The 25582-nt window shown below is 41.6% G+C and overlaps 1 protein-coding gene across 1 annotated transcript in view; it reads left to right on the top strand.

Moving 5' to 3' along the window:
• The window catches only part of RPGR (retinitis pigmentosa GTPase regulator), a 62892-nt gene that overhangs the window by 31027 nt on the left and 6283 nt on the right, over window positions 1–25582 (top strand). The window contains exons 7-13 of the mRNA XM_083172610.1: window positions 1553–1711; window positions 9036–9191; window positions 10789–10913; window positions 18733–18903; window positions 22551–22722; window positions 23461–23564; window positions 25140–25199. Of these exons, the coding sequence (XP_083028736.1) occupies window positions 1553–1711; window positions 9036–9191; window positions 10789–10913; window positions 18733–18903; window positions 22551–22722; window positions 23461–23564; window positions 25140–25199 (947 nt within the window). The remainder of the gene's footprint in view (window positions 1–1552; window positions 1712–9035; window positions 9192–10788; window positions 10914–18732; window positions 18904–22550; window positions 22723–23460; window positions 23565–25139; window positions 25200–25582) is intronic.

Here is a 25582-nt window from a genome sequence, read left to right as displayed (position 1 = left end):
CTGTGGGTGACATTCTATGGGATGATGGGATGCGTTTTTTTGCGCAAAAACGGCCGAAATCGCATGATTTTCCATTTTCGCATATTTAATGCGCTGTGAAAATGTGAAAAAAGTGCGATTTTGGCCAACAAATTTGACATTCTGGAAATGCGATGGCTGTTTTTCGCCGACTTTCTCGGCTCCTGATTGGCCGCTAGACGGCCAATAGAATCAGTCTGAGGAGAGGCGCGGAAGATGAACATCTCTGCGCCTCTCCTGTCCGTGAGCGGGTACCAGCCGGGAGCAGCGCGTCTGGAGCTGAAGATGCCGGGGTCGTCGCCGGGGACCAGGTGAGTAGGATTTCCTTCCTCAGGTACCCCTTAGGATTACTACGGATCCAGGACCCCGGAATCTTCAGCCCAGGAGCCCCGGACCCCGGACCAGCCCCGGAACCAGGACCAAGGCTCCGGAACCGGAATCTTCAGCCCTGGAGCTCCGGACCCCAGATCCAGGGACCGACCCACAGGCTCAAGGTAGGTAAGTATCAGTAAGTGTGGGCTGTGGATGTATTAAACTTTTATTTTTCTGGGTGTCAGTGTGTGTTTTACTTAACTATTTCTTGTACTGTGGAACTACAAGTGCCAGCGGGCCCTTTAATGCCCCGCATGCTGTGACTTGTGGTTCTCCAAGTCCCAGCATGCGGGGTAGGCTTGCTGGGACTCCTAGTTCTACAGTATAAGACAATAGTTTTTATTCTTTTTTTACACTTTTCATCAGCCCGATGCCCACCGCCCAGGGGCATCGGGGACAGCCCAGGACTTTCAGCATGGGCTGGTGAGTCCTGGAGGGGGGGGACCCCTTCTTTGGGGGGGTCCCCACTCCCCAGGACCCCTGCCCATGCTGACCAGCCAGGGGGATAATGCTTTGGCCGCGGGACCTTATATAATAAGTGTCCCCTGGCTGTGGCATTACCCTGCTGGCTGGTTGGGTCTGGTGCTGGTTCTTGAAATGCGGGGGACCCCTAGTCATTTTGTCCCCCGTATTTTGGGAACCAGCGCCGGACCTTGAGCCTGGTGCTGGTTTCATTAAATCAAGGGGACCCCTATTTGTCGGGGACCGTGATTTTATGTCACCAGCACCGGCTCAATGAGCCCAGGGCTGGTTATGCTCTGGCGGGGGAACCCGCGCAGTTTTTTTTTTTATTCTAAATTGCGATTTCCTGCAAATGTGCGATTTTCAGACCTGAAAATCGCACATTTTCAGGACTAAAGAAATTGCATCAAATCGCACCTATTCGCACTATTTGGCCCGTTTTTCGCATCTCATTTAATATGCGAAAAACGGCCCAATCTTGCGATTTTTAAAAGTGCGATTAGGTGCGATAAAAAACATGCGGATTTTACCGCATCCCATAGAATGTCACCCTGTATATCATGTAGGACTTGCCTAGTTTCTTCCAGCTGACAAGTTTGAAAAATGCCATCATTAAACTACTCTTAGGGGCAAGAGTAAAATGTCAGCAATATTTTGTTGAAGTTATAACTGAGTCTTCTGTTTTTTGGTATTCCTGTAGAAGCTGGTGATGTTTACACCTTTGGTGAATCTGAAAATGGGAAACTTGGTCTGCCTACTGAGAAACTGGAGAAACACAAAGAGCCTCAGCGTGTTCCTGGGATATCTGGGAAGGTAAAGATGGTCTCCTGTGGTGGAGGGCACACCATTGCTGTGACAGGTGTGTAATCAGTTCTTCCTGTTATCTGTCATTGCTAACTATGGCCCTTATTCTAGTTGAGTCGGACGAATGCGTATTTTTGGACGGCCACCAAGTGTTCTTAGCCCCGCCTACCGTATGGATCGCTCACAATGTCCAAATGCGGTAAGAAGTGGAGCGAACAAACCTCGAGTGGATGTTTCATGTGAACAACTCCCCCAACTGTGGGAACCTCCCCCATCCTCCGATGGTTGCCGACCACCACAAATGATGGACCGAGTGGTGAGACTGCTCCCAGTGCTCCAGACCACTTGGACATCTCTCCATGCGAAAGCCGGGATATGGGCGGGCAGCTGGCATCTGGCTATGTCAGCTGTCTGCCCCCCACACGTGCGTCAAGGCCGGATTACCCTACGTACGCCCATCGTTTTCATGGGATCGCCCAAGAAACGCGGGCGTACGCATATGGTAATGAGCCCCAACACTCCTTCACGCCCCTCTCCACCCCCTGCTCGGATGGTTCCGACCGATCATTTTCTATACGGAATTCACGCCGTATTCGGACGTGCACGGCGTACGCACATTCACAGAAACGCCTCTGCACATGCGCAAACACAATACATCGCCGTTCGACCAAACACTCAGCCATCCGACTCAATCAGAATAAGGGCCTATGAGGTCTGATGCACAGATGCATGAGTCGGGCCTGATTTCCCTTGAACTTCCCCGACAGCTCCCCAGGAGTCCTTCATCTGGTTTGGCATTTTTTTTACATGCTATCTCCACTATTCCGTGAAAAATCTTTCCATTAGATTTATGAACATGACTATGAAGATTTGCATGCATTTAGCCACAAGAGCATTAATGAGGGTTGCATAATTATGTGCGATAAATCCAGGCTCATGATCGGAAATGTAATTCATCCCTAAAGGGGTTTGTTAGGGTGAAGATCAGGGCTGTGTGCAAAACAGTCAAATTCTCACACTCCAAGCAGTGTCATGCTATACTCCAGAATGCTACAACATTAATATTTCCCTTTACTATAAGTCCAGACAAAAAAACAAAACACAGACACAGACCATTTCTCCTCCACAATACTATCTGTTGGCAGTACTCATTCAAACAGGAGACAACCCCAAAACCCAGATTCCTCAATCAGCCAGGTGGTATAGAGTGATTAGACACTGCTTCAGACTCCAATGAACGTGCGACTCCAGGTGACATTTTGCTTTGTGCATGGGGATCTGAGGCTTCTGCATGGCTGTTCAGTCATAGAAACAAACTGTTCTTTTGATAATATTTCTTCTGTCTAGTCCTTTTTGTGAGCTTATATGGCCTACTGCTTAATGTTGGTCCTACACATTTTCGCTTCACAATAACAACATATGGTTGCCTGGGGCAACGCTAGAAGGGCATAAATGTGTTGAAGTTATCAATGGAAGGAAATGTGTGAGTGGCTGGCATTTTTTGAACCAGCGTTCTCTTCTCCAAATGGGTATCCCGGATTATGTGGGATAGAAAGGTGTGACAGTAGTGTATAACATAGCGATATTCCGACGTGTAATTGTAAATATCGCTACTCACCCATGATTGGCAGTAACAAGAACTGTACCGAAATCACAGCTTTGGCCTGTGGTGATTGCTCAGCTTACATTGCAGTCCTGCCATGGTCTAATGGTGCCCATACACGGTGCGATATGTACTAGGTGTGCTTTGTACTAGATCACATCTAGTTCAAATCGCAGGCAATACGCTACAACAGTGTGCGATTGGAGGCAATCTAGCATAAAAAGTACTGCCTGCTCATATTTTTTGAGCTTGCTATGTGAACTATGTGGAAGTGTGCATCGCAAGCAAAAATAAACGCGTGCAATGTGAACAACAAATGATGCATTTTGCACAAAAAAACTCAAAACGCATCCATGTGTGGGTACGATTACTCTATAATGATCTAGTAGGAGACACAATGTGGTACTACCATGATGCAGATCAATTTGGAACCAATATATTATATATAATGTACTCACCCTCAATTGGTTGTAAAAATGACTTGTACATTCATTTATTAGCCCCATTTCTGCTAGTATTTAGAGTTATCTGAAAATATTTTTTTTTTTAGGTTTTTATTTATGATCAATCTGCCTGTACAGAGAGAATTATTATGGTAATACAATAATAACAGAATTTACTACTCACAACCACTGTGTAGGTTGCAAATATATATATATATATATATATATATATATATATATATATATATATATATATATATATAATGTTCTACAGATAGGATCCTATTCTGGTCCATTCCCTCCCCTGCATGTTCGTGGAGGGAAGCAATTGTGTACAACTGCGCACATGCATGAACCTTTTATGCGCATGTGCATCCCCTTGGTGCGAGCGGCCATGGCAAATTACATATTCCCATGAAAACGCTGGGAGTTCCCATTGAAATTCGGCGATGATGCGGGTGCACAGGGCGGGCAGCTGATTTCAGCGGATGTCAGCTGACCATCTGCTTTCTGCACAGGGCGCCCACAGGCCTAAGACACCACAGAGGTGTCTTCGGTTTGCCAGCGCTGTAGAAATCATTAGATGGTTGGCAACCATCATATGATTCCTCCATGCTCACAAGCTGCGAATGGATGTTTATGCAAGGTCGTCTAAGTCGATTTGCACAAGGTTGAGATGAGAAAATGGTCGACACAAGCAAAATGGAAAGGATAGGTCTCACATCTCACCCTCACATAAATTCCAAGATTCGTCATATATGGAAAAATGAAGGGAGAGAATAATACTGTATAAATACAATGTTGAGACTATGGAAAGAGTGTTCCCAGAGATTTCAAAGTTCCGGGGATATTACAGGATCACCTCACTTGTGCAATCTTATAATATTGCTCACATGTATGCTTACTTGTCACAGGCTGCGGGAACTCTTATAAAGGTTTCTTTGGATGGATTATCATGGAGACCAGATAAAAATGCTTTTATATTTAAAAAAGCAATGCAGGATCAGGTATGAGACAACACCTGTAACCATACTAGATGTGACCTGGGTATTTGGTATGATATAGTGGTCACCGAGCCCGAAGCGTGGCGAGGGGACGCGGAATGTAGATGGGGCAGGTCGTCTCAGTTTCCGTCGCCAGCGCGACGGAAACCCTGTCCGTCTCCGCCTCAGGGAGACGGACAGGGTTAGGGGGGGATGCGGGCAGGCAGCGGAGACCCCGGGTTACTGCCGGCAAGCCGGCGGTTACCCGGGGGAACGGATGGAAGCGTCGTCGGAAGGGGACGCGCGCGCCTCTCGTGCGCGCGCGTCCCCTTCTCACCATCGCCATGGCGCTGGCGGGGGATGGCGGCTGGCAACGCCAGAACCATCCCCTGCCAAGATTGGACCTGCCCCATCTGTACATATGAAGTAATCGGCGTCCCCTCGGGGGGCTCGGTGGCTCGCTGCGCTCGCCATACTATCTAAAGTCAACTCCACGCCGACGTGGATAGTGGGGGTATGAAAAGGTCGAACGCGTACCGCCGCCCCTCGTGGGCTCGCTGCGCTCTCCTTGCTTCGGGTTGGCGTTGATAGTGGGGGTGGTGTTCACAATGGGGGTGCATTTAACCCCTTCCTGACACAGCCAGTTTTTGCCTTCCTGACAGAGCCATTTTTTTCAAATCTGACATGTTTCACTTAAGTGGGGATAACTTTTTTTTGCTTTTACTTATCCCAGTGATTTTGAGATTGTTTTTTCGTGACACATTGTACTTCAAGTTAGTGGTAAATTTGGGTCGATACAGTCTGTGTTTTTTTGTGAAAAATACCAAAATGTCGTGAAAAAATTGAAAATTTTGCAATTTGCAAAATGTCACATTTTCTGCTTGTGAGACAAATAAACATACCACTCAAAATAGTTAATAACTAACAAAGACCATATGTCTACTTTATGTTGCCATCATTATTTCAACCTCCTTTTCATTTTTTTGGACACTAGGAGGCTTCAAATATGAATAGCAAATTCTCAAATTTTCAAGAAAATTTCAAACACTGATTTTTTTAGGGACCAGTTCAGTTCTGATGTGACTTTGAGGGACTTGTATGTGAGACATCCCCATAAATGATGCCATTTCAAAAACTGCACCCCTCACAGTATTCAAAACAGCATTTTGGAAGTTTGTTAACCCTTTAGGTGTTTCACAGGAATTAAAACAAAGTGTAGGTGAAATTTCAAAATTTCTTTTTTTTTTGCAGAGTTTCAATTTTAATACATTTTTCTAACGAATACAGTAGATTTTACTAGAGAAATGTGACTAAAAATTGATTCCCCCAATTCTTTTGTTTTCATAAATATCCTATATGTGGCCCTAGTGTGCACGTTGACCAAACCACAGGCTTCATAATAGAAGGAGCACCTACTTGATTTTGGAGCCTCCTTTTTATGAGATTTTTTTTTAGGCACCATGTAGGTTTCTAGGCACCATAAGTGCTAAAAGTTAGGAACCTCCCCCACAAGTCACCCCATTTTGCAAACTACACCCTTCAGGGAATTCATTTAGGGGTATAGTGTACATTTCAAACCCCCAGGGGTTTCACCAATTTTGATACAACTGGGCTGTGAAAATGAAAAAAAATTAATTTTTCATTTTCACAGCTCAGTTGTATCAAAATTGGTGAAACCCCTGGGGGTTTGAAATGTACACTATACCCCTAATATAGACGCGGTGACAGTTTAAAGCCATGACGTATATATACGTCATGTGTCGGGAAGTACTTCCCGACCATGACGTATATATACGTCAAATGTCGGGAAGGGGTTAACATAGTAATCACCCATCAGGGTGCCTGTACAATTAAAAATCGGATCGCATCGCATGCGATCACTACGATGCCCTGCAATGGAAATCTTGGGCGCCGTGATAATACACAAGTACCGAACATTGTATTTATATAGTATTACACTATTGTATGTTCCCTCCCCTCTTTTTTCCATATATGATGAATCTTGGAATTTATGTGAGGGTGAAAACTTATCTGGAGGAAATATCTGGACATTCCTGTAGCGCATGTGAGACCTATCCTTTCCATTATTAACCGATCGAGTGGTTCGGTGACCATCTTTATAGTCTTATATGCAGCTTGTGGAATTGCAGCGCCCGTTGTAGAAGTTATTTTTTCTCTTTTGTTTGACACAGGCAAAATGTAGACATTAAAATTGTCGGCACATAAATAGGACTGAATGTTTTCACAATAGTAGTCTAACTTATTGCTATTGACCTAAGGACCGGATACTGGTTACTTTCATCCATTTAGGGCAACAAACATACTTTCATGTTGAATTTACTGCTTCTCCTTGATAACAGAATTTTTTTAAATAATGAAAATGATTTGTTCTCTTTTATGATGCGTTGTGAAGCTTGGCTCTGTGTACTATATAAATCTTTGATGCATTTATGTAACTCTGCTGATGCCCAGGAGAGGGTGCCCTTCAATCTCCTTTTTATCTTTCGACTTTGAAACACGATCTACATCTTCTACAGCTGTAGTAAAGAATGTAGCAGAACAAAAAAATTTTTTAAGAAATACATTTTTAAAGTGATTTAACTATTCCTAATAAGTCCTAATCTATTTTAGGTGTTAACTTTCATTTGCTTCAGTGTGGAAAATAAACACATACATTAGGTGATTTGAACAAAATAAGCAAACCATATCCTTTAAGAACCAATGTTTTTTTTGTTTTTTTAAATCAAAAACACAGACTTGTGGGGCATACACACGGTGCAAATGAAGTCCCATTTCTAAGTGATCTGACTAGATCGCTTATTAATGAAGAATGGATAGCTCTGTGTATATGACCCCCGGTGACGGGACCGCACATCGCTATCGTCTGACTAGTTGGGTCGTCTCTCAGCCAGTGCCGGGGCTCGCCAGATTGCCCCCCGCTGGCCAGATGGCGCTCCATCTGACTGGGACATGCGAGCGTCCCAGTTACTGTGTGGCTGAAGAAGTGAACCCTGACGGTCTCCGCTCTGTTAGAAGGGGATGCGCGCACGTCTCCTTCTGGCGGCTGGCAGATGGCGATCCGACCGCCATCCCCCAGATGGCAGAGAGACGCTCCATCTATATATATACTGCATGCAGTAAATATGTAGTGATTGCCAGAGAACACTGGCCATGATAGATCTCTCAGCACACATCGCTGGTGCATCACTGTGTGCCGAGTGATCTGTGCTTATCTGCATCGCTAAGCACAGATACTCAGTCGCCCTGTGTGTATGGGGCATTACACTTACAGGTGGGAATTATATTTAGAGTATTATTAATAAAGTAACATATTTGCTGCAGTCAATGTAATAAAATGGGATTTTAAACACATGTGCTGTAATTTATATAATACAGATGGAATAAAGCAGGGTGTACACTGGTCGATATATCAGCGGTTATGTACCATCAATATGTCTTTGCAGCGCCAGCACAGTTGATGGCCAATATATCTGCAATTATATCGCCGTATCATGCAGTGCCTATGGCAGGGATTGACAATTTAAAAATGAATCTAATTGCCAGGGTGAAAGTGTAGGAGCCAGAAAAAAATAGTGACTGTGTGCACCAAAAAGTAACACCATAATGCCTATTACACATGTCACATACCCATTACACATACCCACATGTCACCATGCCCATTACACATTATGCTACACATCGTAAAACCTATTGCATACTATATCACACAATAATGCTCATTACATATACAACACACTGTAATGCCCTTTACATATACCACACACCGTAATGCCCATTACACATTATGCCACACACTGAAATGCCCATTACATATGCCACACACCATAATGCCCATTACACAGTAAACCAAACACCTTAATGCCCATTACACATTATGCCACACACTGTAATGTCCATTACTTATAATACCACAAGCCGTAATGCCGTATTGGCGATAAATACAGACCAATGGTCATTATCGTGGTATCCAATTAAAAACAGATGAAAATGTTCTGGGGGAAAAAACACATGGGATCAGGAATAAGTGTCCTATCCCATGTGTTCTTGTGGATCCCGGCGGCTGCTTTTCAAGGATTATGCGGTATGCTAACCATAATCCCCAATAGCAGCCGGTATTGGAGCTAATAGAATAGTCCCAGATGAAGTACCGCTGCTAAAAGGATACCACACTTATCGCCACTTAATCAATGTTTCTATTCTAAATATGATTATTTGCTGCTTACGTGTTGCTAAGATGCATTTCTCTTATACTGTGCTCATTACATGGTTTCACACAGTTTTCCTGTCAGCACAACTGGTTTTTACAGATTTCATTTCTCTCCTTTCCAGACAAAGAAGTTTACACGTTTGGCCTTGGTCAGTTCGGACAGCTAGGACATGGCACTTTTATTTTTGAAACAACTACACCCAAAGTGGTAGATGCTTTGAAGCCACATAAAATCCAATGTGTAGCTTGTGGGGAAAACCACACTGCAGTAATTACAGGTTGGTGAGCAGATCTTCTTTATCTACGTATTCCACAAAGCACAGGACCATTTGTACATTTTTGTTGGCCCGTTTCGTTTTTTTGCTTCAAATTTCTTAATATATCACTACTAATGTATTCAATTCATCCTTTTCCTTCACTGCTCTGCAGAGCTTTGTGGCCGTCCTAATAATAATAACAACCTGCTATTTTAGTCCGTTGGTTAGAGTGCTACTCCGCTGAGACTTTTACTGCCACACACAAATAGAAGAATGCAGGTGTACTATATAAATATTACTAATTACAATTCATTTTGCGATTCAATTTTGCATAATCTTGGCCAAGGTTATGGGTTTACCCATCATGCCCAGGTAACCTCATTATTTGGTAACATTCTGAGGTTTTAAGTCTAGGGCGCGGGACACCCCTAAGCCACCCCAACCAATCCACCCTAAAGCAGCACTCTAGTGAGAGAAAGCAAGTGAAGTGTTAGGGAGTATAGGAGAAGTGAAATCAGCTTCTATTTGTCAGGAGGGCTTATAGGGGTAAAGAATAGATGTGTGAAAAAAGTTACATGGGTATAAAACAAAGGGATAGATGTATGAAGCAGTGATAAGAGAGGAGAAGTGACCCATGACAACCAATCAACACTGAAGTAACATCTATAATTTGCATAATCTAAAATTATACAGAGCAGCTGATTGGTTGCCATGGGCCACGTCTCCTCTGGTTCACCTCCTCCCTTATCACGGCTTCGTACATCTACACCCCAGTGCCATAAAGTGCTAAAAGGAGTGTTACATTGTGATGTCTTGAAGCAGCTCAGGGGGCCTCACGCCCCAAAACTCACCCCACAACTGACCTACACAACTACAGTATATAAATGATAAGGTCTTACCTAGAACTGTACCTTGTTCAATGTGCAGTCAGCAAATGCAAGGTTCCTACTTCCAAACCATCAAGGACGGGTAGGAGTGTTACTCCAGGTGAATGAGATTCTTGCCTTCAAGCGCACACACAAATACACAATATAGGATATATAGGAGAGGGTTCTAGACTGCACGTCTTAGCTATATTGAGACTTTTAATGCCTACGGTGCCATTAGAACTAGGGTATGTAGTAAACTTCAAACACAAACATGACACTTGAAATAAAGCTGGTCACAATGTTCCCTCACTATTAATTTAACACTTAAATAAGTCTGAAGTGAACAGGATATAAGGCGAAAAATCTAAAGCACAGATCTGGTTCTAGGTGCCCCCATATTAAGGAGGATTCTCAAAGCTTAAGTGCAGATTGAATTTACATTGGGTTAACTGGAAGTTCATTAAGTTAACTAAAAAGGCAAATTAGAAGTTGGGCTGCATTTGTTACAGTTAGTAAATCACAGTTAGTAAATCACAGTTAGTAGTTTTATAATATACTGTACTCCAAGCTAAATGTTTGAGAACTGCTTAGTCAGGATGATGACAAAATTTCATATCAATAAAATATTAGTGAAAGCGAAACACATAACAGGATATAACGACCAAATGACAATGTATGTTTTGGGATTTTTTTTGTTCACTGTATTTTTAATGTATTTACTCTTAAAGTGTATACTTCTTATGTTGCAGACAAAGGTCTTCTTTATACTTTTGGGGATGGCCGATATGGAAAGCTTGGATTAGGAGATGAGAATTTCACTAATCAGTTTTTACCCACGCTGTGTAGGAACTTTCTGAAGTTTAATGTCCAGTCGGTAAGTATTCCTATTGATTTCTATCGTCCATGCTTCAAATGAATGTTACATTAAACTACAGAAAAAGTATTTCTTAGAACTACATGTTGTATCTTAAATAATCATAATAATAATCATAACCAGTAAGAGCTGTAATATTCTGTTCATACACACTGCACTCTTTATATCAAAGTCGATGTCCACATTGGAAATCTCCTCCTTAAATGGTGGCTTACCCCCGATACCTGTGAGGAGGAGTTCCTCTACTTCGGCCATCTATTTGATCTTAGGGCCTGATTCAGACCTGGCCTCAGGACAAATTTGTTCTCAAAATGGGCAAAACCATGCTGCGCTGCAGGTGGGGCAGATGTAACTTGTGCAGAGAGAGTTAGATTTGGGTGGGTTATATTTTTCCTGTGCAGGGTAAATACTGGCTGCTTTATTTTTACACTGCAATTTAGTTTTCAGTTTCAACACACCCCACCCAAATGTAAGTCTCTCTGTGCATGTTACATCTACCCCACCTGCAGTGCACATGGTTTTGCCCATTTTGAGAACTAATTTGCCCTGCAGTTAAGTCTGAATTAGGCCCTTAGTCCTTATGGCCTGTGGATCACAGAATTCGGACAAGGCATTGCATTGGCTGCCCTTCTCACTGACAAGGTGGCTCTCCAGCCCATCATTTCACCAATAATATGCTAATTTATGCTTGTACATTAACGCTTGGGTATGAAAAACTTGTGTCGACCTTTTCCGGTGTCGACCATGTTCATGTGGACCTTTTGCTTGTGTCCACCTTCTGTCAATGTTGACCTAGTGTATGTTGATAATTTTTAGGCATTGACCTAATCCCTGTCGACCTAGTGACTGTCGACACAATAACGGACCTTTCTTGCTGGGCCATGACTCTCCAGCTAGAGGATTATTATTTTATATGACATGTTTTCACTGGAGTTTCTGGGTCCTTTCTTGTGCATATTGTAGAATCTATGCCTAGAAGAATTCAAGAAGTATTAATATCATAGGGTGTCCCAAGACATAAATAACCGGGTAGCCATAATAGTAAGGCCACTCAGTATATAAGTATAGCAAACTAGTGAAAAGGGAATCCAAAATACTTCCCCATTTTACATTTACTCAGCGAAGTGCAATTTAGGGCATTTGATGCAATTATCTAACTGTTTGCATTGTGAGTTACAGCACATGTGCTCTTAGCACCATGTTATATTAGACATTTTTAGGTGTGCTCCGAGCAGTGGGTTTTTTCCATGCTTCATGCATAACATTTTTTTCCCATCTAGGTTATATAATCCGTTGCTCTCCCACGTGCTCATGGTAGATTGCACTTCTTCATATTAATGATCATATGTCATGTTCTTGTGGTCTGCGTTTAATCCTACCTTCTGCAGATCATTGGTATGACAGCTCTCCTTAGGAACCTCACTCTTAGCTACAGCAGCTAATATAATTTGGCATCAGAAATCTCCTCTATCAATTTCACTTCTGACTTAAGCACACTAGACAGCTATACCAAAACAACATTGTAACTTGATGAAAAGCTAATGACATTCTAGTGCTCTTAACAACATGGCCATTTCCATATGGGAGCACTTGTGTTCAATATAACGTTATATGAATTATTTTACTGCCATTTTGTGCCAGAAAATTACCCAAGGGACTTGGTGATACTTTCTAGTTTGTATAGTCTTTTTTTCTGCATTTTAAATAGAATGTCACACTGCGCTACAAGAGAAAAAAGCACCTCAAATGGTAACGTTAAGATGTAGGTAAAATATGGGTGCTTATAGGCAAACCTGTAAAGGTGGAAATATAAATAAGGAAAAAATAAATAAAATAATAAATAATGATAATGAAAGGAAATAAAAGAAAAATAAATCAATTGCATATATATGATGCACCTGTCAGGAGGAAAATTTCAAATTTAAACTTTAAATGTTTACAGCTCTATATAGAGCTTTATGTTTGTGAATAAGGATTCTGCCTCTATCCCTACCTCTAACTGCTGGCAGCAGCGTTTTCCAGCCTGATGAAGTGGAACACACTGCCACTGAATGTCTCTTGCTGATGGATCCACTGCGTGTCTTCTTGTCAGCTGTTGGAGACGCGCGGCCCGCCATTGGATTTATGGTGGCTGCAGCTGCTCGGAGGCTGATCGAGTACGATGTAGGGTGGGCAGAGAGCTTATTCCACTGACCTTGGATATTTTGTGCCTCTCTCACAGAGATGATGGTACTCAAGGGGTCCACACCCCTTAGTGAGCTTACATGTACTGCATATTAAAAATTAAGTGTACCCTGGATTCTGATTTTGGTTCCAGTCCAGTGATATACAGTAATCCATGCTGTGGATCCATCTTTGCACATTAGTCTCAAGGGGACACAATTATGTACTGAGTCATTGGTCTGATTTTTAGTTTTTTTTTCTTTTTTCTAAATAATACCCCGTTCTCACTGCAGCCAAATTCCCGGGTCTAGCATGTAGACCCGGGAATTTTCCTTTTAACACAGGATTTTTGGCAGTGTGAACGGGTCGCATATCCGGGTTTCATACACGGGTAAAACCCTTCTTTTTACCCTTGTCTGAGATCCGGATATGCAGACACGGGTTGACCCGTTCACACTGCCGAAAAACCTGTGTTTAAAGGCAAATTCCCGGGTAGAACTTCTTCACCCGGGAATTTGCCTTGCAGTGAGAACGGGGGTCCAGCGTGTCAGTCCCCGGCATTTTAATGCCGGGTAAAAGCCATGTCTTTCTCACTCGCAGTGAGAACACGGCATAAACTGAATTTTACATATTTGTAAATCAAAACAATTAAGCAACTCAGAGTCTATGGGCGCTGTCCTGTTAAAAACAGCCTGGTATTCAATTAAAAGCCTTTTTGTTGGCCTGCGATCAGGCTAAAACACATGGGATCAGGAAAAAGTCTCCGATACCATGTGTTATTGTTGGTCCTGACAGCTGCTTATTGGGGTTTTGTTGTGTGTTCCTCAGATATGCGGTGAATAATCCCAGACAACATTGGGTATCGAGGCTAAGGAGGGCCGGCGTCAGGTTTGTTAGGACAGCCCCGGTGAAAATATTAGCGTCGGGGAAGCACTGTTGATAGTAGAATACCAATATATCCCCAATTTATTGGCTCAAATTATTAAAGGCCTATGCAATGGTTTCCAAACTTTTTTGACCAGGGCACCCTAGAATATCATAATTTATTCAAGGCACCCCTACTCAAAAAGTTTCTTATGGATAAATAAAAAAAAAAAGTAAATTCTGCTTAACTTTCACCTTCAGGTTCAGTTATGTGGTGGGGAACATAGCTGTGGTTCTAATTGTCCATACCTTTTATGAGTGAAAGCCACAAGCATTGGGTTTGCCTATCACTTTGAGCATAAAGAAATTTGTTATGGTCTTGGACCCCCGACCCGAGACACCCCTGCAAACATCCCTAGGCACACATTTTGGGATCCACTGGCTTATTGACATTTGCCTGGGTGTGGATAATGCAATAGAGAGCTTCTCCCTCTAACCCAAATCATCCAGACATACCTATTTGATGTGGATTTTTTCGTTGATGCAGGTTTGACTTTGTTTAAAGTCGAATCTGCAGCCACAGAAAATAGTCAAAATTACTACATTTTCCACCAAAACACGTGGATGGGGAGTAATTTGCCAATACTTGTGTTTTTCAAACCGTGCTGATGACAGTCAAAAAATCAGCACATGGATTGAAAAATTACTATTTTCCGACTGAAGAATTGCTTTGAGAGGGCTTAACCGTTATCACCTACACACCTACACACCTTGACAAAGGGGGACCACCCCCGAAACGTTGGTAGTTTCCTTGCTGTGAATATAGCACGTTTTCAAGACCCCAGAGTGCCAGCCTTTTATTTGTTCCATACACCATTCCCCTTGGAGGGGCACCAGGGCAGCTGGAGAAAGTGGAGAGTGCCGGGCCGCACCAACCCCTATTGAGATAGATATAGATATAGATATAGATATATATATATATATATATATATATATATATATATATATATATATATATATATATACAAACAAACCCAATAGTGCTATGGTGCCTAAAACTTAATATTAAATGTCCATATATGGTAATCAAATGTCCAATTCCAGTGAAGCAATGAGAGATGTTCGTCCAATATATATATATTTTTTCAACGAGTTGTCACAAGCAAAAAGACAATAGAAAAAGGTTCCAGCACGTTTCGTCTTATACAGACTTCATCTGGGGAATGGTATATAAATCTTTCAGCACTATTTTCAGCAAAAAATATATTTTCACATACTTTGAATGGAATTTTCCTTCTCTTTAGGTAAGTATTAGATTATGTTACTCCTTCCGACAAGGTTTTCCTTAGTATAAATTTTCACTTAAAATTTTCAGACACTTCTAATGGGATAGATTCTCTCTTTTCTTTAGAGGAATAAAAATTCATTACTCCAAACTACCTCTAAGGTTTTTTATAGTGGTCTCTTAGTAGGATATGTGCTTTAAAACAGGATTAAAACCATTTAACTTTAAATCACACCTTTCCCTGTACCAGTAGTGAAGACAAGTATCTATACCTCCAGTAATGAAAATATGGTCTTACAAAGGGACCTCTATCTACTCCAGGGAAGGCTAGCAGAATTGATTAATTAAATTAATAGTTCTCCTGCCTGTAAACATAACTTTATAACATAACTATTATATACAACTAGGAATATATTGAGGTAGTTCTCGTTATAGAAAAAAATTGTAAAAAAAAGAACTATTGCAATTACCTCTTGGCTTTGAATGCCAGACTGTTGGCTTGTAGATTGCAGTAATAACAAAACTGGAAAATTCTGGAAGGGCTAAATGGGAATGGAACGTATAGTGAGGAGCTGAAGATATTTGGCAGGAGTTTGTTAGTGATCTGTTTTCTGAGAAACCTTGATGTAATCTGTGTTAGTATTGCATACATTTTATGTATGACACATTGACAGATCATTCATTTATTTTCATTTAATAGTTCTATATTTTCAAATAGCTTCTTCACATGGTTTGATTTGAGCGAATAATCACTTTATCTTTTTTCTGATAGTGCCTGCCACCCTCCTTAGCATTTTCGACTTAAGCGAATGTTGTACAGATCTTAACTCAATAGACCAGTATTATTCAACATGCAGTCCTCAAGCTGTTGTGAAACTACACCTCGCAACATGCCTTGCCACAGTTTTATTATGCATTAATACCAAAGCTGTAGCAGGGCATGCTGGGATGTGTAGTTCCACAGTAGCTATAAGACCGCATGCTGAATACACCTGCTATAGATCTTTTCAGCAAAATCGTTTATATTCATACTAAAGAAACAGATTGATGTTAAGTTAGATGTAGAAGCTACTTTCCCAGACAGAGGAGTGGAATTTTTAATGCTCCAGTCCTGCCACTACAATTGGGACATATTCCAAAGGTGGTTCCATTTATTCCAAATAACTTGGCTGTGTCATTCACTGCAAAGCAGCATTACCCTACTATATAGATTTAGTGCATCCCTGTTTTAACTGGAAATAAAATAATGTATTCATAATGTATATTAAAGAGTACATGACCCTTTTGCACACAAGCAATTATAAAGGGATGATTGCTCCATTATAAAAGCATTGCACTGTAAGTTGGTTAAAGGTTAAAAAAGAGTGATATACTGTAATATAGAGATATAGGGCGGTATTCAATGTGAATACCTGCGAGGTGCAGCGAATCCTTTTTAGGATTCGCTGCACATTCGCAACGTTCCGGAGCCTCGCCGGCTCCGGTATTCAACGAGTCAGGGGCTCGCTGCCCCAGACCGGCGAATATGAGCTCCTGCGGCGAACGCCGCAGGGAGCCTGAGGACGGTGGCAGGCAGGGAGATGGAAGTCTCTCTGCCTGCCCCAGAGCGTATGTGGGGGGGAGGTGGGCTCCCCGGGTGCCAGGCAGCACAGGCTGCCCCCCCCCCGGGGGTGCCAGCAGGGGACCGCGTATATTCACTACACCCGATCGTAACGATCGGGTGCAGTGAATATATGAATATGTAATGAGCGGCTCGGCTCCGGCGCCCCCTGCTGGCTGCTGTGTAAAAAAAAAAATATATATATTTTTTTTAAATTAAATATATATTCATGTGCTTACAGCACATGAATAAAAATAGCATGCCCCTCCTCAGAATAAAATTCCTGATTTTTTGACACCAAATGTAAAAAAACAAAACACTTTATTTTAAAAGTTCACATTCCACTTCTCCATAAAAAGATAGCGATTGCTACTCGGTGAATCATGGCGAAAAAAACCTTCAAATGTATTCGCCATGTGGTCATTGAATAGGGTGATTCACCGTTTTAGTCAAAAATTCGCCAAACAGCACAAATTCGCCATAAAAACATGGCGCATCAGGCTCATTGAATACCGCCCATAGAGTAATAAAGATCAATAATATGAGCAATTAAGACCGCAAACACCTGAAAATGATGAGGGGCATATGCATCAATGCTTGGAGAGCGAAGAAGTGGAGAAACAAAAGGGGTGATTCTGGTTGACACGCAAAGCTGTGAAATTTGCATGTCATCTATGCGCTACCCGCATGATCGCCCGCCCCCTCTCGCACGCCGATTTTCCAAGATATTAGCTGCCCGTTCTCTTCCCATACAGGTAGCCCGTAAATCTAAGACACCATAGAGGTGTCTTTTTATCTGCGAGCACTTGCAAAATCATTCGATGGTTGGCGAATGATTTTGCAAGTGCTCGCAGATCAAGGGACATCTATGGTGTCTTAGTTCTGCGGGCTCCCTCTACAAGAAGAGGGACTAACATCCCGCTCATGCGGGCCTTTTTTGTAGGCCAGTAAATTATCAGGTGATAACGCCTAGTTAAGTTATATTATATATTTATATTATTTGGCTCTGCCATAAGCCAGGAGTTACAGATTACTGCATTTACCTGAGTGAGGGCACCACGGTATCTCAACATTCGTCTGGAGTGCCGAGCAATCCGTGTGTGTAGGTGTGTGTGTGTGTGCGCGTGCGCGACAGGACAATGATATATATATATATATATATCGCAATAGCAACCAGATTCTACTTTAAATTAATTTAGCACCTGAATCTGATCGGTTGCTATGGGCAACATCCCATCTTCAATAGAACTCCCATTTTATTAAATTTAAAGTCTGATGTGAATTGAGAAACTTTTTTTTCCAAAAGGATTTGGTGCAACTGGCCCTAACAAAAGAAAATGCACACAAAGAAGCTTTTTATAGGATAGTATTATTCATACTTTTCCCTTAAAGAGTAAATATAGGTGCTTTTGTCCGACACTTTGAGTTTTTATACAAGATCCTTGGATAACGTTGTGATTGCCTAGTCATACTATGGGCGAAATTCCGTTGAGGGCGAAGGGTATGATTTCTTATATTAATTTCTGTAATTTTTTTTACGATTGTACAGTTATACATGCAATGTAATTGAATTGCCTTCTTATGATTACTGACCTGATATAAATAGAATTGGGTTAAAAAAATAATGTACAACCAAGAACCAGTTCAAGAACCTGCGCCATGTTCTAAGTAGCCTCAGTAAATGGGCATCCATTGACATCAATAGAAAGGATCTCTTATAAATTAGGTGGCAGAGCTATTGGCTACTGTGGTTGTTGGGATGGATTCAACACCGAAATAGAACTGTAAATTAAATCTGGTAATACGTAAGTGAAGATATATTATATCCTATGTATTTTCTGTTTTCCTGTAAACTTTATTTCCTTTTTTTTATTACTTAAATGTCTCTGTGATATTTCCTTTTCTAGGTGGCAAGTGGTGGCTGTCACATGATTGTCTTTGCTACACCGAGGGCGAAAGAATCTGAATCGGTTATGTTTAATGAATTGGAAGAGAACTATTTAGCAGTGAATGGCATCATGGGCACATCCTCTACATTAGAAAGATCTTTGTCTGCGCGCATAAGGCGGAGGGAGAAGGTAACTTGTTTATTTTTTTTAAAGGTTTTATGTTTACAATGTATTGCACCTAATTTTATAAAGGTCCCCATACACGCTACTATAACAGTGTGCAATGCGACACGTTATTGGGTGGATCGCAATGCATGCATGCGATGCGATCCGCGGGCAGTACAAAAATATGTTCCGCATCGCATTGTGTCACATTGCATGCTGCTTATCGCAGCGTGTATGGGGACCTTAACTTAACCATATACCCAAAATATTTACTTTTTATGCAGAAAGTAAATAATTTTTGAACTTTGTTATTAATCACTGCTCCCTTATGGGTCATTCACCTATGCATAAATTGTAACGTGTGGTTTTTAGTCATTAAAACGTTAAATAAAACATTTTAAAAAATGGAATCTTTTCATCTTTTCCACTAAATAATGGTAATGAAGGTACTACATGGCAATGTATCTTTTCTAGCTTTTCCTTGTACACCATAGAAAAATTCTTAACATACTGTATTAATCTGTAATATACTTGTCAGCACATCACTGAGGATTGAATTGTGCCCTGTGACATAGAAGCTGTGAGTGGGAGCACAATCGTAAAGTATCCATCATGCAGTAAATGTTTCATGGCCTTGTCAAAATCTAACCTTTTCTCTAGCCACCAGCCAGCTTTCCTGTCATAGGTCATACAGACAAATGGTCCAGGCAGTCTTTTAGTACCTTAGGTTTCTCTTCCCCAGACTGGCAGGCAAGTGATACACCCACCCTGTCTTCTTAAGGGAGTTCCTCCCAGGTGCTCTGGTTGATCAGTTACATACTTTCAGCGGGATACGGTCACTAGGTCGACAGTACGAAGGTGGACATTCATTAGGTCAACCAGTGAAGGTCCGACAGGCCTTGGGTAGACACATGAAAAAGGTTGAAATGACTTTAGGTCGGCAGGGTCATTAGGTTGACACAAGCATTAGGTCAACATTGGAAAGGTTGACAGTCAAAAGGTCGACATGGGTTTTTTTCTGAGCTGAAATGTGCTGACAGGCGGTATTTCATGCCCTACCATCCACTAGGGCGTGGAAGGAGAATAGAATAGTGTGCCGAATGTAGCGATTTCGGTGTCCATGTCGACATTCGAGACAAAAAAACATGAAAACCCATGTTTACCTAATGCTTGTGTCGACCTAAAGCCATGTCGACCTTTTCCATTCGTCAACCTAATGCATGCCGACCTTTTTACGTTTGACCCAATGGGGCATATGTATTAAGCCTTAACAAGAGATAAATGCAAGGGTGATAAGGAGAGATAAACATCCAGCCAATCAGCTCCTTACTGACTTTTTTCAAACACTGCCTGTAACATGGCAGTTAGCAGCTGATTGGCTGGACGTTTATCTCTCCTTATCACCCTTGCATTTATCTCTTGTTAAAGCTTAATACATCTGCCCCATTGACCCATACCCCTTTCAGTTGCACCAGACTACAGAGGAGAGTTGCACTGCAGATAAAATACACATTTTCTATCCTCCAAGTTCATGGCGTTCCTGGGATTATCAGCTAAATACCTCTGGTTCCTTTGTAGCACACTGCTCCTATTGCTACAACTCTGATCATCAATAGTTGAAGGATTATAACATTATTATTATTTTTTTATTATTAAAATGTCTATAAATCAGTTAAATAATGTACCTTAAATAAATGTCTCTATTGCTTGGACCAATGTGCATGGGTAGTCTGTAAATATAAATTGAAGACATAAGAAAGTAAACTGTCACCTCTCCACATCTCCTCGGCTCCCACAACAACAGATCAATTGATGCACTGGTACTCAGGTATCACAGCAAAGATGTTAACCATGATCTTTATGGCCCACCATGCATGTTCAAATTTGCTCAGAACGGAGCATAAACTTAGGTTGGTGTAATCAGTAACTAAACATATAAAACCATAAATAAAAGTACTTGTGTATTATAGCGGCACCCATCGCATAAGGCATACGATGGTATGCGATGCTGTACAATGACATACAATTTTAAAATTGTATGACATTGTATATAGCATACAATGCCATACAATGCGTTGGGATGCGATTATAAATTGTATAAGCACTCTAATGGGTGCTTACAATGTTAAATGCACCCTAATGGGTGCTTACAATGTAAAATGCACCCCCACACCACCCCCCACTATAAACGTGAACCCGAACGTGGCGAGCGGCGGCGGTACGTGTCCTACAACCTTTTCATACCCCCACTATCCACGTCGGCATGGAGTTGATTTTATAAAGTGTGGCAAACGCAGCGAGCCACCGAGCCCGAAGCGTGGCGAGCGGACGCGCATAACTTCACAGGTATACGCGTCCCCTCGCGGGGCTCGCTGCGCTCACCACGCTTCGGGCTCGCTGCGCTCGCCACACTATATAAAATCAACTCCACGCCGACATGGATAGTGGGGGTATGAAAAGGTCGTAGGACGCGTACCGCCGCCCCTCGCGGGCTCGCTGCGCTCGCCACACTTCGAGTTCACGTTTATAGTGGGGGGTGGCGTGGGGGTGCATTTTACATTGTAAGCACCCATTAGGGTGCTTAAAATCAACCATTAGGGTGCTTGTACAATTTTTAATCGAATACTGGTGTAATATCGCGTCGCATCGCATGCCATCGGTTGTATGGCATGCGATGCGATGCGATAAAAACATCGGAGGAGCCGCTATAATACACAAGTACCTATTTTCTTATATAGCGCATAGATATTCCACAGTGCTTTACAGAGAATATTTGAACATTCACATCAGTCCCTGCCCCAGTGGAGCTTACAATCTATATTCCCTACCACATACTGTATAAACGCGCACACAGACATTCTAGGGTTACATTTTGTTGGAAGCCAGTTAACCTACGTGTATATTTTTGTATTGTGGGAGGAAACCGGAGTACCCGGAGGAAACCCACACAAGCAAGGGGAGAATAAACTCCGCACAATTAGGACCATGGTGGGAATCGAACCCATGACCTCCGCACTGTGACGCAGTAATGCTAAACATTACACCGTCCATGCTACCATAAGGCACATGAGTTTTTTAAGCCATGTGTAAGCTGGAAATAAGGGGCACCCAGTGGCATAATAAATGCAATAAATAGATTTTTTTCTTATTTGTGTTCCTGAAATTTTTTTAATAACTTATTTGCAATAAACACACTTTGTTGTGTCTTGAATCTGTAAAATGTTAAACTTTAATGTGTAGATTAAACTAGTCTTTAACATGAGTGTCCTGTAACAAACGAACAAATCAAAGAAACTCATGAGAAGCTTTTTCAAAATATCAGATATGTTTGTTCTTGCTACAAGGCCACTCGCTATATTTTGACATGTGGCAACTCAGACTTCACTACTCTTTCTCAAGAAACAAGGTTCTTTAAAAATGGATGGTCACCCTTTTAGTCTTTGTATTATGAATGATGATCATTTTATAATGGCCATTGGTTATATTGTTTATTATTCAGTTTGATTATTCTAAATAATTTTATATGTACCTTTTTACTCGACAGCTAATGTGCTACTTAGATGCATTACTGAAATATGATTGGTGCCCTCAATAATTAACATTTAGCAATAAGTACCTAAAATGTATATATGTGTGTTTGTAAATATTTTCTTTCTTTTTTTTTCTTTAAGAAACAAACACCAGATGAGAAATATCCCTTATCTCGTACGCTGCCACCATTAAATGGTCATTTACTGGAATCATTACCTGTTTCTAGCAAAACTGTTCATCCGGGTCTTTTGAAAGTAAGGCAAGCCAGTTCTGAATCAAGCACTCATGACTCTGCATCAGTCACTAAGCTAGGTAAGACCAAATCATTTGTGCCATACCGGGGCAAGATGTACTAATCCTTGAAAACTGATGAAATGGAGAGTGATAAGCCAACCATTCAGCTCCTACTTGTCATTTTCAAACCCAGCCTGTGACATATTAGTTAGGAGCTGATTGGCTCCACTCTCCATTTTATCAGTTTTCAAACTTAGTACATCTGGTCCCCATGTCGACCTTTTGACCCAGTTGACCTATTGTGTGTCAACCTTTTGACTGTCTACCTTTTGACTGTCTACCTTTTGACTGTCTACCTTGAGACTGTATAACATTAGTGGTCGACCATATGAGGCAGTACGGATGGTTTAATGGTTAGCAATACTGCCTCACAGCACTGAGGTCATGGGTTTGATTCCCACCATGGCCCTAACTGTGCAGAGTTTGTATATCCTCCCTGTGCTTGTGTGGGTATCTTCCGGGTACTCCGGTTTCCTCCCACAATCCAAAAATATACTGGTAGGATAATTGGACTCCAAACAAAATTAACCCTAGAATGTATGTGTGTGTATATGTACATGTGGTAGGAAATATAGATTGTAAGCTCCACTGGGGCAGAGACTGATGTGAATGTTCAAATATTCTCTGTAAAGCGCTGCGGAATATGAATGTACTATATAAGAAACTGTTAATAAATAAATAAATATGACTCTATCATGAGTCAGTCTATGATCAGTCCAGATACCGTGTGCTAATACCATGTGTTTCTTTGCAAAGAGGGACAAAACCAGAAGAGAAACCAAGTGAAAAGCTTTTCTGTCGATGACTCTGACACCGTGAGCCAGCAAAGTTTTGGGGGCACAACGGATACTCTGAATATGGTACGTGGATGAAATAATTAGGAAGAAGTTTAATAACTGGAACAAGTAATTGTTGGATTTGGGACAATTCCATCTAACATACGTTTTTTTTGACTGTTAAATTATGTATGTATGTATGTATGTGTGGTTAATGCTGTTCTCCCCCACTCATGTACACTGCACCCCCCCCCCCCACCATACACTGCTCCTATGAACACTGCACCCCCATTGACTTCCATATTCTGCTCCCCCACATATACTGCCACTATATACACACTGCATTCCCATACCCCTTCATATAGTGCCCCCTTTATGCATTGCACCACCCTCCTCCATATACTACTCCCATCATATACTCCATAATTTGCACTGCCCCCTCCATATACTATCCCTCAAGCCCAAGTTACTTGTCATACTGGGACTGGACCTCAAGTAGCAGCAGTAGCCAGAAAATGTATTTAGGAACGGCCAGATGGTCCAGCAGTGTTCAGAGCTGAGGCATCAGGGACACGTTTGGCCACTAACCAGTGGGGGGAGAAGGGGAATTAGTCTAGCCAGAATGGGTGAGACCGTGTGTGGGGCGAGCAATTCAGTAACTGGTAGGAAGAGAGGTTGGTGCTTGGGCTGCAGATGATGATACAGGTTAAGTATCCCTTATGCGTATAGCCCAAAACCAAAATATTCAGAAAACTGGGGGTTTTCAGAATATTTCGTGTTTTTTTTATAATTGTGTGGCTCCGCAGGTGACGTCACCGCCGCACATGTGCAATGCATCCTTGGGACCGGGGATGCCGATGATTTAGATGGTAGACTTCACAGCTTCTCTGACACGCTCTCCCTCCACCAAACAGTCATGGCACCCGACAGGCTGTTTCGATGCTCACAATAGCACCTTAGCCCATGACTAACATGTTATTGTGAGCACCGAAACAGCCTGTCGGGTGACATGACTGTTTGGTGGAGGGAGAGCATGTCCGAGAAGCTGTAAAGTCTGCTCCATTACAATGCTAAGTAGATGCCTCACCTGCTTTTTATTGGCTTTTTATCCAATTTGCACTTTATATGCCTGAATTAATAGCTTTTTGCACTTTGATGATGCTGGCTTTCTAATGCATTTATTGTATTACAACATTTTTTGTGAGCTTCAGCACTCCAATTGAACATTGATACATTGATCCAGTGGGTGCAGCCTTGACTCATGGTCCAGCGAGGGGTGGGGGTTCAATGGTGATCAGGAAGTGGGCTACTATGAACCCCCCTATGTGCACCACTGCAATGGTTACAACAGTATCCCACCGTGGGGAAGATGTATGAAGCAATAATAAGGGAGGAGAAATGAGTCAGTGGAGAAGTTGCCCATGGCATCTCTGTATAATTGTATATTATGCTGTTTATAGCTGTTAATTCAGTGCTGATAAAGTTAAGTAGTAAAGTTATAACCTTTAAATCAATTACTGTATTTAGGTCATTTTACGGTAAGTAAACTGCCCTAACATTATTGTTCATGTAAGTGGTATTTTGACACTTCCATTTTCATAGAAGTAATGGAAATGCTGTACTGTATAGTAATTTATTTTTCTGTGATTGATTTGTCAGACTCATGTAGTCAGTTTGAATCGTGGCGGCAGTACCTTCTCACCGGTTCACAAAAGAAAAGTAAGTGACGTTCTTTTCCAGTTGTTTTAGATTCAGAATAAATTAGTTAAACATCAGATTTTTTTTTAAATAAAGTGAGTTTATAATTTGTTTGCAGATACCATTATTTTGTAGACATTTGCGAACCTCCAATGAATATCTTGGGCATTTCATTTCATTTGTTGAGAATAATTAATAGAAGTATAAATGCAACCAATTATTTTTTTTTTGTCCAGCATTATTTAATATGTACACCAATGTCTGCCCATCCCTTTAACAAAGTGAACAGACATATCGCATCATTCCTGCAGCACAGCTGATGGTGATATATCTACAGATACAAATGTTGGCACACTCATCTTTGCAGCAATTTGTAGGCATTGCCGCATAGCTGGCACAGCAAT

Source organism: Crinia signifera, chromosome 2, assembly GCF_055691185.1.
Source record: "Crinia signifera chromosome 2, ASM5569118v1, whole genome shotgun sequence".
Lineage (NCBI taxonomy): Eukaryota > Metazoa > Chordata > Amphibia > Anura > Myobatrachidae > Crinia > Crinia signifera.
This window is presented reverse-complemented; position numbering and strand designations above follow the sequence as displayed.